At 36.5% G+C, this 21,508-nt stretch overlaps 1 protein-coding gene across 2 annotated transcripts in view; it reads right to left on the bottom strand.

Annotated features, from left to right (window-relative positions):
* LOC5580264 (nicotinamidase) overlaps positions 1-21,508 on the bottom strand; it is a 255,502-nt gene that overhangs the window by 91,179 nt on the left and 142,815 nt on the right. For both annotated transcript variants that reach the window (XM_021855789.1, XM_021855788.1), the window contains exon 3: positions 14,395-14,581. In XM_021855789.1, coding sequence (XP_021711481.1) covers positions 14,395-14,581 — 187 coding nt within the window. The remainder of the gene's footprint in view (positions 1-14,394; positions 14,582-21,508) is intronic.

Genomic DNA, 21,508 nt, shown 5'->3' with positions numbered 1-21,508 from the left:
GCTGAAAGCTAGTTCAACTATTTTCATCTACTAAAAAACAAAAATTTCGAAAATCTGTTGAAGCATTGCTGAGAACTAGCATTTTGAAGTTTGTAGTTTCATCCTGAAAATTTAAGGTTAAAATTAACGTAACGCGACACCATAATTTTGCACGTAGTGTAACTTTTCGAAGAATGGTTCGATTTTAAATCTTTTTTTATGGAAACACGTATCTTGACGAGTAGGGAAAGAATCCAAAATATAAGAGTTCTATAAGAAGTATTTATTATACAATGTCAAAAATTAGGCAATTTTCGTAACGCGACACCATAATAATGTGACTATTTGGAAAAATGCGTTTTCAAAGAACCAATAATTTGTTTGAAAAAAATAAACCTACACGTAACAATGTCATCTAATACCCTTCTAGTTGACGGATAAGACAATCATATTACACTTGATAAACTATGGTACAGGGCTTTTATAAAAATGTTGTTAAATGTCTCAATTTCTCATCAATAAATTATATAAACTTTGTATAACTTTTCAGATATGTTTCTTACTGTATTTTCAATCAAATTTATGTTTTTTATACAATTCAACATATTGTCTTTCATGTTCTGCATAGCTTTGGAAATATTTCAGTGTTTGATTTTTTGATATCTTGGCGTAGATGTGCGTGGAATGTGTCATATGCATGTCTTATGTGGTGGCAAAAGGGCGAAGTGAGAACAATCCAATCAAAATTGGGCCATCTCCAAAGGATGTGCTTGATGGCGATGTCTGGTGCGTTCTCTACAACTCCCACAGCAGCGCTTGAGGCCATTTTCGAAGTTGCTCCATTACACTTATATCTTAAACAAGAAGCACTTTCTTGCTCTTACCGTTTATGAGTACCCGAACTACTGGAGAAAAATCCAGTGAATCGTAGATCTACACACACTTCGTTGTTTCCACTTTTGGTGAATTGGGACAAAATTGTCCTTGCTCCAAGTGATCTCACAATTGCTTGTCACTTTCCTTACAGGACATTTACCACACAATTCCCTTCACGGAAAGAGTGGACGTCTGGCTATTTGGAAAGAAGTATATCGAACGATATAGTATGTTACACTGATGGCTCCCTTCTTGAAGGTAGAGCTGGTGCAGGAGTATATTCTCGTGAGCTAAGGCTGAATCAGTTTTACTCACTTGGTAGAAACTGCACCGTTTTTCAGGCGGAAATATTTGCCCTTATGTGTGGAGTGCAATCAGCACTTCAACAGCGCGTAATGGGTAAAGTCATATACTTCTGTTCAGATAGTCAAGCTGCTATAAAAGCTCTCGCTTCGGCCAACTCAAGGTCGAAGCTTGTTATCGCATGTCGAACTCAAATTGAGGAACTGAATTCAGTCAACTCTGTAAACCTTGTATGGGTACCTGGCCATTCTTCCATCGCTGGAAATGAATTGGCTGATGAGCTAGCTCGCGATGGAGCATCGCATGACTTCATTGGTCCTGAGCCGGCTATTCCAATTTCGAAGTGCTGGGTGAAGCTTAAGATAAACTCTTGGGCGGCAACTCAGCACAAGCAATATTGGAATAGTTTGGAGTCGTGTCGTCAAACAAAATTGTACATTATTGAGCCATCTCCAAGGGTGGCGAAGTATTTAACAAATCTGTCAAAGCAGAATTGCAGTCTCTTGGTAAGAGCGTTGACACGTCACTGCCGACTAAACTATCACATGGCAAATATTCAGCGTGCTGACTCATTTGTGTGTGATAGGATTCTATGACACTACCCCGAACGCCACTACCCCGAATGCCACTACCCCGAACACCATTACCCCGAAAGCCATTACCCCGAATGGGTCATTACCCAGAACACCACTACCCCGAATGGGTCACTACCCCGAACGCCATTACCCCGAATGGATAACATTTTGAGACATATTCTAGTTAGAGAGTGGGGAGATAATTGTACGATTTCTTTTGAGTATTTCACGAGTTTGTCTCAAAAATGTATTTTTCAAATATTAGAAGATAAAAAAGCAGCGAGTTGTTCAGCAAATAATTTTTACACACTAAGTTTTGTCCTCTAATTTTGGGAAGATTCACAAAGCCACATTGCAATGCTCTGAAGAACAGCCTATTTCGAAAAGAAGGGTGAATTTATTATGAGAAGAATAGCTATAATATGTACAAAATTAGGATGTAGTAAAGTCTCTTATTGGACGTCGGTAGCTTCTTCCTTTACTCATTTTTATAGGTGTCGGACATTAAGATTAAGATCTTCTTAAATATTTTGTTTCGTAAACGATGGTAATGAAAGTTCACCCTGAGATAGTCGCTGCAAGTGTTGTTCTATGGAACCCGCCTAAAGACCAACCTAATAGACGAACGTTCCTCTATTGCACTTGTACCCTTGTATATGTTAGAAAAATCGGCGACCTCTGATTGACGCTACAGTCAGAACTGTTGTTGATTTGTGGGATCATTAATTTGAATTTCTGTGAGATAACCACAAAAAAAAATTATTTTTTTTTGATTCAAGATAATGAAGAAATGATGATGGCAGAAAAGTGGTGAGTAAATCCATAAAAGACCTGTATGTTTTAATACAAGAAGATAAAAGAAAGGGAAAATTTCCGATTAGAATTATAGCAGGAATCACTTTAGTGAATGCCTTCAAGATATATTCCTTTGTAAGAAGCTGTTCTATATGGAAAAAATAGTGACTAGCTTATCCAACAAAAACGTGAAAGACCAGCCTATTTAAAAAAGAAGGGCAAATTTCTGGTGAAATGTTTGCAGCTATGACGTGAATGATCACTGTAACAACGTGATGCTATGACACAATTTATATTCATAAGAACGAAAAATATTTGTTCAAAAACAAAATTGAAATATGAACACCACCAACAAGTCCAAATACCGGTGATTACGCATCTGTTAAGGGGCGGTCCATTAATTACGTAAGGGTTTATGGGGGGAGGGGGGGTCTGAGATTTCTTACGTGCCATACAAATTATTTTTTTTATTTTCATACAAATAATCTTACCATGGGGGGAGGGGGGGTTGAAAAACCCCGAAAAATGTCTTACGTAATAAATGGACAGCCCCTAAGCAACACCGTATTGATGGTTATGGATTCGAATTCCTTTCAGTCAATAAAAGGTTTATTTTATTAAAGTCCATTCACAAATTTCGTAACGCTGAAGGGAGCAAAAAAGTTTGTGGGTGGTTGTCCTCAAAATGTTACAGCCCATTCACAATATGTAGAATTTCCATACAAAAAAAGTACGAGGGGGTGGGTAGATGTTAAAAATGGCAATTGTTGGCGAAATGAAATTTGTGAATGAACCCTTGAATTGCGAAGGTGCCCACTGAGCTGATAAACAGGCACTGTCTCAGAAAGAATTAGAAGAATATAGTTTCCATCAAGATATTTCGAAGGAATAGCTGATATATAAAAGAAGGGATAATATATGATGAACATTTTACCGATGAATTTTACGTGCCATTAATTACCAGCCTTCATTAGAGACGCATTTTTGCACGCAAAACAAGATACTGTACTGTATCTCATACTATTCGGGGTAATGGCTCATTCGGGGTAGTGGCGTTCGGGGTAATGACCCATTCGGGGTAATGGCTTTCAGGGTAGTGACCCATTCGAGGTAGTGGCGTTCGGGGTAGTGGTGTTCGGGGTAATGGCGTTCGGGGTAATGGGATGGAGCCGTGTGATAGTTGTGACTCCGATTATGGAACTTCGTATCACCTGATATGTAACTTTCCAGTTTTTTCGCAAATGCGATTCCAATTACTTGGTAAACACTTATTAAGTGAAACTTAATTCAGAAGCCTGAATCTTCAGGACATTCTGTTGTTCTTAACCCGCTGTGGTAATGAGCTATAGGCTCTCTTTGCGCTCATGCGTTTTGCAGTGCCCTTTTTAGGGCGCTGGTCGAACCCATTGTGGTATGGAGCTACATGCTCTCAATTCGCTTATGCGATCTTCCATCTTCAAGGGACCCCACTCCTATTTCCTCCCATCTTTCCCTTCCCCTTCATCTCCCATCGGGTAGATGATGAAATAGGCTCAAATATGGCGATGGCACAAATCTCCCAACTGGTGGGGAACATGCATTTGGAGCCGGCCTTCTGATACCTGATACACCTGGATTTTCGGTAAGGATCCAGATCTCAAATCCTTTCTAATGGCATATCGGTTTATCTTCAATAGAATCAATGTTACTACCACACGTACAAGACAAAGTTTGCTGTTTTATATTTAGACACGTCACTCAATCAGATAACATATGGAAAATGGTTCTTCGATTTGGCAGCAGTTCCCTCATACATCGAATACCATCGCCATTTATCGCATTTCCTTCGAATTCCATCTTGCTCTGAAGGCATCAGCACTCCAGCTGCTTTGTTTGGCCAAAACACATATCGTGAATCAAACAACCCAAAATCGAACGCAGTTCTCTTCTCTGACGTCGTCCATAGAAGGAGAAAAAAACATACAAAATTGCAAACACTTTGCGGTAGACAAGCGAAACAGGAAGAGTGCAAACACTCCATCAAGTATTTTTATGTTCAAGGTGGGATACATACTATGTTGCACACCTACATACCGACACACTTACAGACTTACAGTGCCATCAACCAAAACGACATCCTCGAGCGAACGAGTTTTTGGCGCGTACCTTCTTGGTCGTTGTCGTCGTGGAGGAGCTTCCATTCGAACGCATCCGAGCAGGGTGAAATTCATTTAATTTATTTTTATCGCCTCCTTCTGGCGGGAATGTTTCGTTCCGATTTTTTGCGTATGTTGGTACCGTAAAACGGGGAGACTTCGATAGTTTTTTTGAAATAAAATTAGTTGCATGCTCCTGTGGAGTGAGCGACGGAAATAAGATTAATCGTGTCCGGTTCGCGTTGTGCGAGTGCGAAGTGCTATTCGTGTTCAGTCGAGGATGGACTGCCAACTGGTGAGCTCGTTTCATGCTAATGATAACATGTTTTATCGTGGCAACTTTACGTTTATGTTATTTTCAAATATACTATGGATGGTTCGTCACTACAAGTATCGATATGAACCCTTATTCATGTTGCGTGTAATTTTAATATACACACACCTTTCTCTTTTGTCATTACACAAAGTAACCTTTGAATAATACGACATTATAAGTTTCGACGTACTTTTATCTTCAACCAATATCTTTCCACCACGAGACAAAAATGAAAAACTAGTTTCAAATAAGAGTGGTGTTTTTCCTCCTTATCCATGGATCGCATCACCGACCAAAGGAGACTCCCAAATCTGTTTCCTATTTCACTAATGAACACCCTTCCCGTAGTGATTGTGGAGATGCAGAGGTATTCTCGGTCGCTAAAAGCAACAATCACACACTAACAATTCCTCCCCATCTGCACTGACTATAAGGACTTGGCCGGCGTCATTATTGATCAATAATAAGATATCTGCTCAAATGTGTACGTCGAGAACAAGCGGAAAGTCCCATCTCTTATTCATTTCGATCAAAGTGGAATTCTTACCAGTTCAATCACGGACTAGCAACCATTGACATGATCAGTCCATGTTATGCTAAATTTTAAACTGATTGTTTTTGTTACGTACATATACAACTTAGATATATGTAATAATTGTTGAAATCCATCCAGGATTCTAGAAGTTTCTAATCATCAAAGTTCAATAATGTTGAAATTATGATAGAAGAAGCCTCGTCTGACGGTACCATATACCTAGCCCTAGATCTATCTCGTAGCTTTTCTTGAATATCGTTTCTACTACAAGGCCCGGGGCGACATTCACACGGAAGCAGAAGCAAGCACACCATCGTAAGGGCTTTCTTCCTTTATGGCGGCACCCAATAGCTTCTCCACCGGTCGGGGAATGTGTCTGTCTCCTCCAGAGTGGGCCCGATGAGGCGATAAAAAAGCAAGCGCTTTTCTAATTTTATTTATTGCCACTAAAAATAAGCAGCTTTGCACATACGTGAGACTGATTCTATTGTCGGTATAAAGGCGCGAAGGCGAAAGAGAAGGGGAATGTATCTTTTGATGATCGTGCTATAAGCATCGGGGCTTTTCATTCTGAGATTAGTTAGCGATGATGGGGCAGTGTAGGTAACAGAGGCGCATTCACATTCAAAATCATGGGTAGGACAAACGCTGGCAAAATTGTCATGTCTAGGAAGTCCAGAAAAAAAAAACAATCAAATTTAAGGAATCTTTGACAGCAAATTGAAAGAAACTGTTTCCATGACGGTCATGGCCACAAAACTTTGAAATCTTCAAGACCATTGATAAGATCAACTTCATAAGTGATGTATTATTTAATCAAAATTAATTTCCTTTTTCGGACCAGTTTACTTAGACAGATTTGACAAAAGCTAGAACAAACTGCGAAACTTAACAGCCAGTGATATTGTTCTACACTTTCTTTATTAAAACATCAAAATTCTGTTAATCGTAGTATTTTGAAATGAATTTTGAAAATTCCCAAAATATATCAACAGCACAGTAGCAGATCTCTTTTAAGACACTTGATCTCTTTTTAATGCAAATCTCTAATAAGTATATTTTTGACGGAAGGTTTCTAAAGTCTGAATTTTAACAAAAAGTACTTCTTTTCTTATTCTGCTTGCAGTGAATCCTACTGCCAAATTTAAATGATTCTGGAGAACACTTCGAGATTGTTACACATCTGTTTGAGCAATTTTTCAAAATTTTCTTCTCAGAATTCTCGATAAAGAGCATCATTAATCACGTTTATTTTTTTTTTAGAGATTTCTTGCATACTTTTAGGGTCTCCTTCAGATATCTCTCCAAAAATTTATTTTCAGATTCCTTTACCATTTCTCCAACGAAATCTTCCAGCGGTATTTCTAGGGATGCTTAGAGGAATAACTTCAGAATCTGCTACATAAAATACAAGAACACTCCAATGTTCCAGTAACTTCCACAGGGATTATGGTGAAAGTAATTCTAAGACTTTAAGATTTAGTTAATTTCTGGAGTTGGTTCTCATTTCCTCGAGGAATTCTTGTTGAAATCTTTGGCAATTTTGTGGAAAGCCTGGAAAATGCCTGGAGGAAATACTGGTTGAATTCTAGCAAATGCTCTTAACGAGAATCTCGCAAGAAGTTCTAAAGAAATAATCACTGGAAAAATTCTTAGATGACTCAAGACTTTCTAGAAAAAAATCTGAAAGAATCCCTGGAGGAACTCTTGATGAAACCTCTGAAGTAACTTCTGTAGTTATCCTTAGTAGATTTCCTAATTTCCTATAGCGAATCTTTCGAAAGGATTGCTCAGGAAGTCCGTAAAAATCCGTAAAAATGAATCCCTGAAGGAGTATTTTTAGGAAATTCTTTGGGCAATTGCCTGAATCAATTTCTGGAGGAAATTATGTAAGAATTCATACAGAAATAAGAACAGTAAAACTCGTCGTAATTTCGTGAGGAATTCCCAAAAAATATCTTTCATGCGCGTTTTTTTCTTAACAGAAATAGTCGTTTTTTTAACAGAAAAAGTCGTGATGTGTTATTATTGCAACTGAAAGAACATTAGAAGATATGTTGAAAATAGATATCAACTCAATTTGACTTGCGATTTATAGAAACTGGTGCAAAATGGATATCACCGAATCTAGAAACTTACGGGCTGATTGAAAAACTACTTAGCTAGCTGAAGTTTCTCTATAAGTGGTTCAACGTGTAGAAACTCTTTAAAATATTCCGCTGGAATTTCTTCAACAATTCTCAAGCATTTTCAGTGTTTCCGACAAAAAATTCTTTTAAAAATTCTCCAGAATATACTTCATTTATTAGGGGCCCAGATAGGCGATGCGGTAAAAACGCAGTTATTAAGCAACACCAAGCTAAGGGTCGTGGGTTCAAACCTGCCGATCGAGAATCTTTTCCTTAGATAAATTTTCTCGATTTGCCTGGTATCTTTGTACCAGCCACACGATATACACATGCAAACATGGTTATTTGGCAAGGAAAGCTCTCAGTTGGTAACTGCAGAAGTCCTCATGAGAACTGTTGAGAAGTAGCTTTGTCGTAGTTGGGACTTAAAACCAGAAAGAAGAAAAGATGAAAAAATACTTTATTTCATGAATAATAGGTAATATGATGTAATCATTTTCTTTGAATTATTCAAGGAATATCATGAATACATCTTTACGATAGTTTAGCCAAAAACTTCTACATAGTGTGTTTCGGGAGTTCTGTAGGAATTGCTCAACAAATTCTTCTAGGAATATCTTGGGAAATCAAAAGCATCATCAGCCATTGCCGGCAGCACTACGCTAATGCTGTGTATAACAAGTGAGCTTTGTCTAAGATGCGTATACTCAGTGCACGATACTACAGGTTTTAGATTAATCCATGAGTTGTTCCATGCAATCCAATAATTTATCAAGAAATACTTCCAAAAAATGCTGATGGCAATTTATCCAAGAACATCTCCATTTGGCTGTATCAATTTTGTAGGATCGATGTCACATCGTGTTGAGCCATGGGTAGGACAACCCTTTGACTGTCCTACCCAGGTATTTTTGTGCGTAGGACATGTCCTACCTGTCCTACCCACTTCCCGCGCCACTGGTAGGTAAATTAACTAAAACAACGTTTGTTCCTTCAGTATAAACTGAAAAAAGCTTTTTATGAAAATTGGACACATTTTTCTACAAATTTATCAAAATCAGTATCTCTACAGCGTATTTTATCCTTCAAGATTTTATAAAAAAAAATCATCATTACCTGCTTCATACATTCCTCCAGGAGTTCGTTCAAGTATTCATCCACGGTTGCTTTAAATAGTTCTGCCGGAGCTTCCAAGAAAGTATTCCAGTGATCCAAGATTCTCCCTATGAATTTCTCCTAGAACATTTGTAGAAATTCCTCTTTTGTTAATCTTTCTAACCCTCAACGTATTCTTCAGGAAATTTCCAAAGCAATTTCCCAGGGGTTTTAAGAAGGTTCTCTTGAAAGAACTTCCAGGTATTAGCCCTGGAGCCCTGGATTCGGGTTGGTCCAATGCCATTTGGCCGAATGCCGTTTAGCCGAACGCCATTTGGCCGAATACCGTTTGGCCGAAATAGAAAACAATAGTGAACTACAGTTAGCATGCAATTGTATTTCGAAACTGAATTTAAAGCTGCTGAGAGAAGAATATCCTTAATGTAAGTAATCATTTACTTCTCTGCTAGCAGTAATAGCTGCCAGCAGACATTTTCGCATTGTTTGCAGCTTTTGACGGCAACCAAAACGGTTTACAACTTACTAATCCTTCTGCAGGACCGGTTTGCTTCGATCCCTCGAATCGTACTAAGTAAATTATTTCATAGTTCTAGCAACCACAAATTTTGGCTTCTTCTTTTTTACAACGGAGAAACAGTGAGCTTTTGGGACAAGATTATTCACAGAGTCAATCGGTTACCTGTTATACGCCAACAACGGTGCAGAGCCCAACTCACACTTTGCAATCTTAATCTTGGAGGAGAATGTTATCTCACCTTAGTTAACCCTTGTGCTATAGAAAATGTTTTGTGTAAGACTCTTTGTGAACGTTCCATAAGCCTGAATTCCAAAAACTATGAAATTTTTTTCATGAAAGAACAGCGTATGATCAAATGAAGGAAAAATCTCTTATGAAAATTAAATTAATAATTATAGTTTAAGCTAAATTATTGCCGACAATAACGAAACCAATATAACTCGAAAGAAAAGCCTATGTTTAAAATAAGGAATAACTTCTGATGAAGTCATCAAAAAAATGTAACCTTAGCACACTATTGGTGTGCCACCCAGAGATGAAACAACTATCAGTTTATAGTCTTGACGCGATGCGTGAAGTTCACAACTTCGTCCTAAATTAACGGGTCGATTTTATCATTCTCTTGGAGCATAGCGACAAACATGACGCCCCGTCACATCATACAAGTCAATATAATAATTAGCTTATCAATTTTTAGGGCTACAATTTGACAATTTTTTTGGTCGTAATTCGGCCAAACGGCATTCGGCCAAACGACCCGTTCGGCCAAATGGCATTCAGCCAAATGGCGTTCGGCCAAACAGCTGGACACCAGCCCTGAAAATTTTTCGAACAAAATTCTTTAAGGTGCAAGTCCTTTGAGTGCATAGGTGTCCGGCGATAAGCTTCTTCTGACTGGACAGGGAAGGATGAGTTACTGCGTTACACTTACAATGCGTATAAATTACTGCAGCCGTTAGCGCACGGTTATGAGGCCCACAATAGAACACATTTTCCTATGGGAAGCGTAGGGGTGGTCATCGGTTTTTCAAATCTGTCACCTAAACGGTAAAAAAAAACACTTTGGCGTCTATGGACGAAAGTTCTTCTTCTTTCTGGCGTTACGTCCCCACTGGGACAGAGCCTGCTTCTCAGCTTAGTGTTCTTATGAGCACTTCCACGGTTATTAACTGAGAGCTTAATATGCCAATGACCATTTTTGCATGCATATATCGTGTGGCAGGTACGAAGATACTCTATGCCCTGGGAAGTCGAGAAAATTACCAACCCGAAAAGATCCTCGACCGGTGGGATTCGAACCCACGACCCTCAGCTTAGTCATGCTAAATAGCTGCGCGTTTACCGCTACGGCTATCTGGGCCCTACGCGGTGCTTATATGCATGTTAAATTAGGCAATTTCGATTACCTTGATGATCTGGGAAGTATTTTTTACAAAGTTGTAGCTAAACGTATGGAATTCAGAACATGCAACATTTGATTCATTCTTTGCCACACCTAGTGTGTATTATTTTTCTTCTTGGTATTAACGTCCTCACTATGATGAGCCTGTTTCGTAGTTTAGTGTTTTTTGGGAACTTCCATATTTATTGACTTTTGTAAGAGCTATCTTCGCTTAAGTTTTTCAGCATGGCTTTGCTTTGTAGCCACAGACGTTACCATGTTACCAGTCTGTATTCAGAATATCTAAATATATTTTTTCCCGTGATCCTCACCACCCAAAATATTTATGTCTTATAACATTTAAAGAGTTGCAATTTTTGAGGATGAATTTTGCTGTCACATTAGTAGCAATCAGTGATGCCTCACATTGCTTTTAAGCTTCTGAACAACTTTGCTGAAGACACGAACGTTCTAAGTGGTCAGGTTCATGAGCTAGAGCCTGCTAGAATATGACCAAATTACATGCTCACTAGCGCCACGTAGCGGCAAAATGGCGCATTGCAAATTTCAGCTGATGAACGCCATAAAGCTTCTGAACAACTCTGCTGAAGACCACAGCTTTCTAGTAAGTAAGGTTTCCAAGATATTGCGTCATTAGTGTAATAGTTTACGGGTGATGCTAAACTTTTCAGGGTGCTGCAATATTCAACTTAGGTGTTGCAATACTAAATGATGCGATTCCATACTTATGGCGGGTAATGTATGTGTTATACAACAGGATTGTACCCCGTTTGGCATAAAGTCGTTTGGCATAAGGTCGTTTGGTATAAAGCCGTTTGGCATAAAGTCATTTGGCATAATGGCCGTTTGGCATAATGGTCATTTGGCATAATGGTCGTTTGGCATAATGATTGACTTAAAATTAATATCGGCATTTTTAAGCTTTTACCGAGATCAACACCACCGAGCCCATAGCAAAAAGTTTTGGTAGGTTATAAACAAGCGTGGTGTTCGTTCAGAAATTTACCAAGCTAAGAATTACAAAAAATTTTGTGACATTAGAGAGCATTTCTAAATAAAACTCGTGACAAATCTCTACATCTCAGAACATATTTGAAAACAATAAATTGGCAAAAAAAGTTCGCAGTTATTCATCGCTCCCTTGATGAATAACTGCCAACTTTTTTTTTTGCAAATTTACTGTTTTCAAATATGCTCATAAAATATTTCGCTGCAGATCTAGCTCTGTCCTAGTCTGGACGTAACACTCGATGGAAATTACTTGATAAAAGAAAGGAATTTTTTTTGCAAAATATCAAAAGCTCTAATCCAAAGATCTATCAATGCGATTTAATGCAAAAAAAACTATATACGAGAGCAGATTATTTTTCGTTTAAAATGTTTAAGGTTCCAACGCAAAAAAAAATTTTCACAGCATAGCTTAAATGGTCAACACATCTTTAAAAGAAAATATTTGTGGCAAAACTTTTCAACGGTTCAATATAAATTCTAATTTTGGAAGTGTACATCAAAAATATCGTCTATTATCGAGAGAAGGGAAAATTTGTGATTGAAATAGTATTTTTTCCAGCATATCAAAAATCAAAAGAAGAATTAATATTTGAAAGACGGATAATTTCTGGATAAAAATTAAAATACTATTGGCAATAACTTTCCTAATATGCTTAAATATATTCAAGGCGAATTCTTGTTGAATAAAGTGTCATTTTGTGTCAATTAACTCCAAAACAAGTCATCAGAAAGATTCAATAAAAACGTAAACACGAAAAATTGAGAAATTCTTAATTTCAGACTCATTATGCCAAACGACCATTATGCCAAACGACCATTATGCCAAACGACCTTATGCCAAACGGCTTTATGCCAAACGACTTTATGCCAAATGACCTACCACCATACAACAGTTTTATTCGTGTTTTGCATGCACGGTTGAAAAATAAAAGACGAAAAAAAAAATAAATAATAGTTGAAATTTAATTTAACGATCAATTAACCAGTATTTTATTCGTATAATCTTTGTTGACCTGCACCAAAAAATGCTGCAACATTGCTGATTCAGCAGCCCCACATTTAATTGAGACATATTATTTAAACTTTGAGATACACGAAAAGTATATTTTTGTTCCGCTGTGTAGTTGTCAAAATAACGTAGAGTAAGGTGGGGCAAAAGTTCGACCTTAGTGGTATAATCAAAGTTTCCATGAAAATAATAGCAGTTAAAACAAAACAAATACCATACAGTGAACCTTCAACATATTGGCTATAATTTTGCTGAACAAACTTGTGTCAAAATATTTACCCATTTTTAGTTATAACAGTTTCAAAATTGATTGTCTTATTCGAACTTTTGCCCCACCGGTGGGGCAAGAGTTCGAATCTAGTGTGGCGCAAAAGTTCGCTGGCTAAAACCCAAAATATCGATCCTTTTATGACAGGCATACTTTACACTAGCCGTAAACTTAAGTTTGCCGAAAAATACACACTAAATTTTCATCAAAAAATGCCCAAAACCGGGTTAATTGTAATATACTCAAAAATAGCAGTTTTTCGCCAAACTAAGTGGAAATGTAAAATTTTGGTGACAGTTTTCACACGATCAGACAAATATAACTAAATTTGAAGATAATATGTGGATTTTAGGTAATTTGCAAATTTTTCCGTGATTTTATACATGGGTCGAACTTTTGCCCCGCTGATTCGAACTTTTGCCCCACTATGGGCTAAAAATTGTTTCCAAGCATTTATGCAAAATCTATTACACTTCAAAGCAACCTTATGATAGGCCTAGAAACGCCCTTACATAAAATATTGAAAAAGATTTTATCTTCAATTGGTTCCATGCAACGAAAGTTTGACCAAAAATTACAATATTCACGTCGAAAAACAACAAATAGCCATAACTTTTCCAAATTTCAATCGATTTTTATGATATTTGGAGTGAAAGTCTCTTACTTGAATAGCATTCGAACCACAATGACATTTATAAGATTTGTTTTGAATTGAGCTAGAAATTTTAAAAAGAAACTTTTACCCCACTCGAACTTTTGCCCCACTTTACTCTATATAATTACATAGTCCAGTAGAACGATTCTTTTATACCATCCAAATTATTTAGTAGAATTAGGCTTTGAGATGCTTACAAGCATTTTTCTCGGGATTCATCCAGAAAAATTGTAGAAGAATTTTTGGTAAAATCTATAAAGAAATTGTTCAAGAAGCTTCCTGCAGGAATGCCGCAAGAAACTTCACCAGATGTTCTTTCAATTACTTATCCTATAATTGTTCATGCATATCATGAGTGATTTCTCTAATTTTTATAAGAATTTAATCCATCTTCATCCTGGGGATTTCTTAATGGTTCTTTGTGGAATTTAAAAAAAGAAAATCTCACAGAATATGTGAGGTTCTTTAAAACTTTTGTCTTGCAACTTGTTCCCTTCAAAATTCTCTGGAAGAGCGACGCTAAAAATGCATCCAGCGATTCTCCCACGACCTTTTTTTTGAAACTCTCTATTTACAATTTTGAAATATATAATTTCATTAACGATTGTTATGCTGTATCAATTTTATTTAATTAACTTAGGAAATATCTTGGGAAACACTAATTATTCAACTGAAGTCAAACTTTTGGCTACTTCTAACATGCATTCGAATATGCCACTCAAGGGATGACTATTGGACATTGAATTGAGTTTAGCAACATTTTATCGACTTACCGTCTTGATCCATTGGTTCCAGCAAAACTGGAACTCCTCCCGGTCAATATATCCGTCCTCGTTCTTGTCGAACACGGCAAACATCTCGTCCAGCCGTTCCGAGGGCACCACGTAGATGTGGCCCTTGTCATTCCGGAACAGCGCTCGACAGATCAGCGTAAACTCCGCCAACGACAAGCGATCGTCCCTGCGAAGAAACAAAAATATGGAAAACGATTGTTAATCCAAGACAAAACTCCACTTAAGCTCGTTGAATTGTTTAATTTTCTAGAAGAAGTAAGTGTGCTACAAAGTGCCTTCCCTGCTTTTAAGAAGGTGTTTATAAAATCATCATTTTATGACTCCATTAGTGTCCATTGTCGGAAGGAAAAGAACTTCTTGCACGATTCACAGCAGACAAGACCCCGGGTGAGAGCAACAGTTTGCAGCCGTTTGGCGATTTATTTCGCTAATTTGCATAATTTTCTTTCCATTTTCACGTGCCAACTGCCTTAGAGGCACAACGGCCAACACAAGAGTGTGTCTTTCCAAACAACAACAAAGATAACTGACGACGACAAACAGTGGCAGTATATGTGGCATAGCAAGAATGTAAATGAAATTTCTCTTTCCGCCCCAGGCGTTCTGTACAGCCTATCGAATAGGGTGTTATTTATTCTTTAGAAAGTGCTCAAATCACATAAAAAGAGAAACCTTAGGCTGATGGCATACCGAAAGAGAAGAGAAGTGAAGTGAAGTGTTGGCGAAAAGAGAAGAGAAGAGGTAAATATGGTATGGCATACTGGGAGAGGTTTCGAAAGAGTTTCAATGCGCTCCGTGTTTTCATTGATTTTGTGCTTCGGCAACAACATGCTGCCTGCGACCAGAGAGAGAGCGCGCACGGCTGCTTTATTCGGTTTCTTCTCCTTTCCCATGTCCCATTCGCATCAACAGAGGCCTGTAAAGGCGACTCTGTAGAATGTAGCAAGTTTGTTAAAATCATTTCTCATCAAGCAGGAAGACTGCTTCTCGATGGCGTGCGAAGAAAACCATTTAAATCACTAATTATGTTTATTTTTCGTCATCATCCGCACTGCAGTCCGCTAGAAATTACAATGTAGGGCCGATACAACCTGGATGAAACAAGCAGAAATAGCAATCATAGGCTATCATTCAGAGTATATACCATGACCCCACAGTTATGGATCAAATAGTGTGGAGTCCAACCTATAAAATTCAATAAAACTACATGGTAAACGTAATTGAAAAGCACGAATTGAATCGTTTCAAATTGGATCTTCGTATAGTAAACTGTTTTGAGTGTAATATTTACATAGGATTGCATAAAAATTAAAAATTGTATCGGTTTCTGAAAACCATATTATGGATCAATTTTCATATTATGGATCAAATTGTGACATATTACGGATCAGTGCGCAAAATCAAGAGATTTTCAACTCAATGCATATGTATTGCTTGATTTGGCGAAAGTTAACAATGTGTCACATATTACTGCAAAAAATAGCAGTATTAGAGCTGGAAACAAGGGTAAAATGCCCTTTTTATGATACTGCATTGTAGTATCTGAGACATGAACTGTTTTCGCTCCATACCAAGTTTTCCACCCATTTTTGTCTGCTAAAAAACGAAATTGACAAACCTTGATGTTTTATTAGTTTTATCCTTAGTGCTTTTGTCTAAAAATGTCGAATCCAATGCTTCAAATGGCAGAAATCTACATTCTTTGGATGTGATCCATAACCGTGGTAAACAATCATTTCCTAGTCCATATTATGGATCACTAATTAGAAGTGCTAATATTCGGTATTTAGAATCAACAATCAAGAAAAATGTTTTCCAAAGATGAATTCATACTACATCGAAGCGAACGAGCATGTTTTATGCTATAACATTTGAATTTTACCACCAGTGGAAGCTTATGAATGCAGACGGCACTTCTTATAGAAAACGACCATATAATGATAGCTGTGTGGTACTAACTACACATTTGTCAAATACACCGTTATTTAGCGGTTGAATGTTGTGCTTAACATTACAAATGGTAGAAGACAAATAGTATAACATGGGAAAAATATGTTTTACGTAAACGTTTATGTTTTGGGCAAGTTATTCGATGTTGAACGCCAAAGTGAGCCGTCGCTGTGGGTGATCCGTAACTGTGTGGGCATGGTACAACATAAAAATTGGAAAAAAAAATATAAAAGATAGCCGTAGCGATAAACGCGCAGCTATTCAGCAAGACCATGCTGAGGGTCGTGGGTTCGAATCCCGCTGGTCGAGGATCTTTTCGTAAAGGAAATTTTCTCGATTCTCAGGGCATAGAGTATCTTCGTACCTGCCACACGATATACACATGCAAAAATGGTCAATCGGCAAAGAAAGCTTTCAGTTAATAACTGTGAAAGTGCTCATAAGAACACTAATCTGAGAAGCAGGCTCTGTCCCAGTGGGGACGTAACGCCAGAAAGAAGAAGAAGAAGATAACAGAATAAATAAGTTGTTGTTAATCTGATTGAATACACGATTGACTACATTAATTAAATAACCAATGAATAGTTAATTCAGATTTCCGTGACATAGTTTTTAAATATGAATCACTATCACATATTATCAAAACAACTGCTAAATAGTTAAATTAATTAATTCAAGAGAACAAAAATAAATCAAAACATATATGGTACTGGTTGTGCATAATGATGATAGCTATCAAGCCGACTGGTATGTATATACGTGTATATATGGAACTTAAATTGACTCTAATCTTGATGTTAACATTTCTTTCGAACAAAACTTGATATTAACAATGCTCTTGAAACTTTAACGAATTCCATTGTTGAAGCCAGGAGCATTGCAGTTCCAAAATGTGAAGTAAAATTTGAATACGTGATTATAGACTATGATGATGAACCGTCTTAAAAAAAAAACGTGAGGAGAAGGCAATTTCAATGCACTCGCGATACTGCTATGAAAATTATATGGCCGGATTTGCAGGAAAAAATAAAGAAACGTTTTTCTCAATTAAGAAACAAAAATTTTGGAAATAAAATTTCTCAATTGTACCTTGGCTCTAAGCCCTTTTGGAAATTAAAAAAAAAAAAAAAACCTCAGAAGCCAATACCGGCATTGGAAGAAGAAAACAAATTACTACTAACTAATTGCGAAAAAGCTCAAAAACTTGCTATGCAGTTTGAAAGCGCGCACAATTTTAATTAAGGACTTACTAGTCCAATAGAAAATCAAGTTCTTCAAAATAGAATTCGAAAATATTATCAATCAAGAGAACGTTTTCAAAAATTCCTGGGATACTGATTTGGAAGAAATGAAAACTATTATTAAAAATTAAAGAATTTTTGAATTTCAAAAATATGGAAGCTCCTGGCGATGATGGAATTTTTTACATCCTCATCAAGAAAATTCTCGAAAGTAGCTTATTATTCTTAGTTGATATTTTTAACAAATGTTTTCAATTAGCATATTTGCCTGACAAATGAAAAAATGCTAGGGTTGTACCAATTTTAAAACCAGACACAAATCCTGCAGAAGCTTCTAGCTATCGTCCAATCAGTTTGCTTTCCTCCATCAGTAAACATTTTGAAAAAGTAATTTTGAACAGAATGATGGCCCACATCAACGAACATTCATTTTTTGCCAATGAACAGTTCGGATTCCGCCATGGACATTCGACCACTCATCAACTTTCCGTGTATCAAATTTGATTCGTTCCAACAAATCTGAAGGCTATTCTACTGGTCTTGCTTATCTAGATATAGAAAAAGCATTCGACAGTGTTTGGTACTGAAAGCTTGATCGTAAAATTAAAAAAACTTTAATTTTCCAAAATGCATTGTTAGAATAATTCAAAGTTATCTGTCAAACCGAACACTTAAGGGTTATTACTAGAACTCCAGGTCTGAAAGACTTCCTGTAAGAGCTGGTGTTCCCCAAGGCAGCATTTCGGAACCAATATTATACAACATTTTCACATCTGACTTACCTGAGTTAACTCAGGGATGTCAAAAATCTTTGTTTGCGGATGACACAGGCCTCTCCGCCAAAAGACGAAGCCTGCGTGTCATCTGTAGTCGATTGCATAAAAGTTTGGATATTTTTTCTTCATACATGCAAAAATGGAAGATTTCTCCTAATGCTTCCAAAACTCAACTAATAATATTCCCACATAAACCAAAAGCTCTTTATTTGAATCCTTCAAGTAGACATGTTGTCACGATGAGAGGGGTTCCAATAAATTGGTCAGATGAAGGTAAGTATCTAGGGCTCATGCTAGATAAGAATTTAACTTTCAAAAAGCACATTGAGTTCATTCAAGTCAAATGTAACAAATATGTAAAATGTCTCTATCCCATTATTAATAGAAAATCAAAACTTTGTCTTAAGAACAAGCTTGTACCAATATGGACTAGCTGTTGTAATTGTAACCAGGAAAAAAGCTATTCAGAGAATTCAAAATAAAATTTTGAAAATGATTCTGAAGCTTCCTCCCTTGTACATATAGTACTAATGAGTTACATAGAATATCCAATGTTGAAATATTGGAACAAATGTCAAATAAAACAATCAATAATTTCAGGCAAAAACGTTACAATCTTCTATTGCCACGATTAATGCGTTATATATTTAGGTTAAGTTAAGATAAGTAAATTGAAAACGTGTTTTTTTTTTCTTCTATAAGCAGGTGAAATCAACTCACCTGTATAAAAAATCTGAACTGCTACGGCAAATGAAATGTAATATGTTGTTAACAAAATTTTATTAAAATCTTAAATTTGTTTTACCAAGTTAGGATGATAGTGTTGTCTAATAACACAGAACACACAGAAGAAATGAAAGTAATGTTTTGAATGATACTTATAAAGAAATTAAAAAAATGATATCTATCAAGCCTACCGAATATTTTTTCAAAAAAAGTTATAATTTTCGAGAATTTTGAAATTGAATGCCTTTTTCCACACAAAATTAAATTATTAAACTTCTGCTGTATGAACGAAAAAAATCTTTAAATTCACTTCACACTTCAGTCGTCGCGCTGTTGTATTTTGTACAACAATTTTGAAAAAAAAACTCGCTTTTCGTCCTCAACAGCAGTGTGTTCGAAGTTCAAACAATACACTAGTTATAGATATAATATCATGTTAGTATCTATGGAATGAAATAGTATGTTAATTGCATACCTTTTTTACGAGTACTGTAAATGTTTTATGGGAATCTTTTCTAAACTTGAATCATCGATATTATAAACAAGATCACGAATGGTTCCAATTGCAATTAATTTTTAAGTAAATATTGATTTTCCGAACGGGTAATAATCGATCGAATTTGAGAGCAATTTCCCGCTTTATTAAAGTTAAAGCTATAGTTTTAATGATTGATAACAAATCGACTCTCTTATTTATAAGTCATGGAACATTGTGGTTTTCTTTTTTTTTTTTTCTACGGAATGGTAGAGTGATAATTTTGAGTTGGGGAATTTTATTGTATAAGATCAGTTCAGTGGTACAAATCATACCTTTTTTTTTCAAATATAAAAAAAGAACTTTTCTTTTGTGTTTGTTAATTTAGTTTACTCCCAACTGTTTTCATCAGTTCGAAATTCACGCGCAATATTAGTGCTGCCAATAATAGTTCAAATTATCTTCAAGCGTTTTCGCGCGTCGAAGCACCACACGAACTGCTTTCACGCTTGACTACACTTTCCATGCCTCTTCGCATCGCTTCAGTATGCCAGGTAAGCGCGATTTTCATACAACATGCATGGAGAGACCTTCAACGCGTACGCTCCTCTTTCACGTCCTCGCTTTCTGTCTGTATTAAGTGATATAGTTTGAGATTTTATCAAACATGCCTTGTCGATTTTTTATATACCGCATTGACAAGTGATTAATAAGGAGCAAGTTTGTTTTACGTAAGCCATAGTGTTGCACAAAATATCTAGATACAGTGAAACCTCCATGAGTCGATATTGAAGGGACCATCGACTCATGGAAATATCGAGTCATGGAACAGCAATTCTTTGGAAAGCTGCTTCTAGGGACCATCATAGTAACCATGAAATTATGTTTTTAGTATAGTTCCATGAGTCGATATCGAGTCATGGAACATCGACTCATGGATGTATCACTGTATTTCACAAAATTTTTTTGAACTGGTGCTTGATATTGAATCGTAATCAAGAACTCTAGGAAGATTTCCTGTTTTTAGAGGCGTTTTACAAACAGTTACTTAAGGTTTATCCGATCGAATTACCCGGAACCCATAATGGCGTTGTTTTGGTTTTGTTTCACATTGGGCTGGATAGATTATTTTAAATAGGTGAGGTTGGGACGGAGAATATTGCTTTTCCCTTGAATTTCAATTTTCGATGGAAAATCCATCTGATTATTTTTTTTCGAATTTAGATGTCAGTATTATCATTCTGTATTCCTGTTTATTTGCTGTCAAATCATCTAACAGTGAACAATCTGCTCTTCAAATCAGCAAAATGGAGTCACATAAAGCCAATAGTACTCTGAAAATTATACAAGAGTGAATGTTCAAACTGATGAAAGTTTAAATCATCGGACATTCAAAAAATCGCAGTTGTTAAAAAAAAAGCATTAAACATACCTTGATATCACAATACAAAGATTCATGGATTTGTGAAAATAATGTTGTTCTTCTGTTGGATTATACAGAAACATCATAAAACGTAGGTTTTGAAGTCTTCAAAAAATACTTGTGATATGTGCATCGTTCCCCCAATAATTACACATAATTTACAAACATTTTCAGTTAATACTATTTAAAATCACAACGGTACAACATTCAACGAGTTTTCCAGGTTTTCGAGTAATTATGATGTTGTATTTCTTTTTGAACTTTGAAAAATTGTATGCTAACACACTGTGTCAGGATTCGAAACCACACATATAAGTATCCGGAAAGTCTTCTTCTAGCACAGAATTACATGCATTTCATTAATTTCTTCGAAACTATTGACTTTACCAAGAAAAAAATACAAACAGATCACTACAGAACATGAATCACATATGATAAGCACACAACAAACACGTAATGAATCGCCGAAACGCGATGGCGAGTAGAATTTCTTTGGTTATCG

This window comes from Aedes aegypti, chromosome 3 (genome assembly GCF_002204515.2).
Source record: "Aedes aegypti strain LVP_AGWG chromosome 3, AaegL5.0 Primary Assembly, whole genome shotgun sequence".
In the NCBI taxonomy this organism is placed as follows: Eukaryota; Metazoa; Arthropoda; class Insecta; order Diptera; family Culicidae; genus Aedes; species Aedes aegypti.
This window is presented reverse-complemented; position numbering and strand designations above follow the sequence as displayed.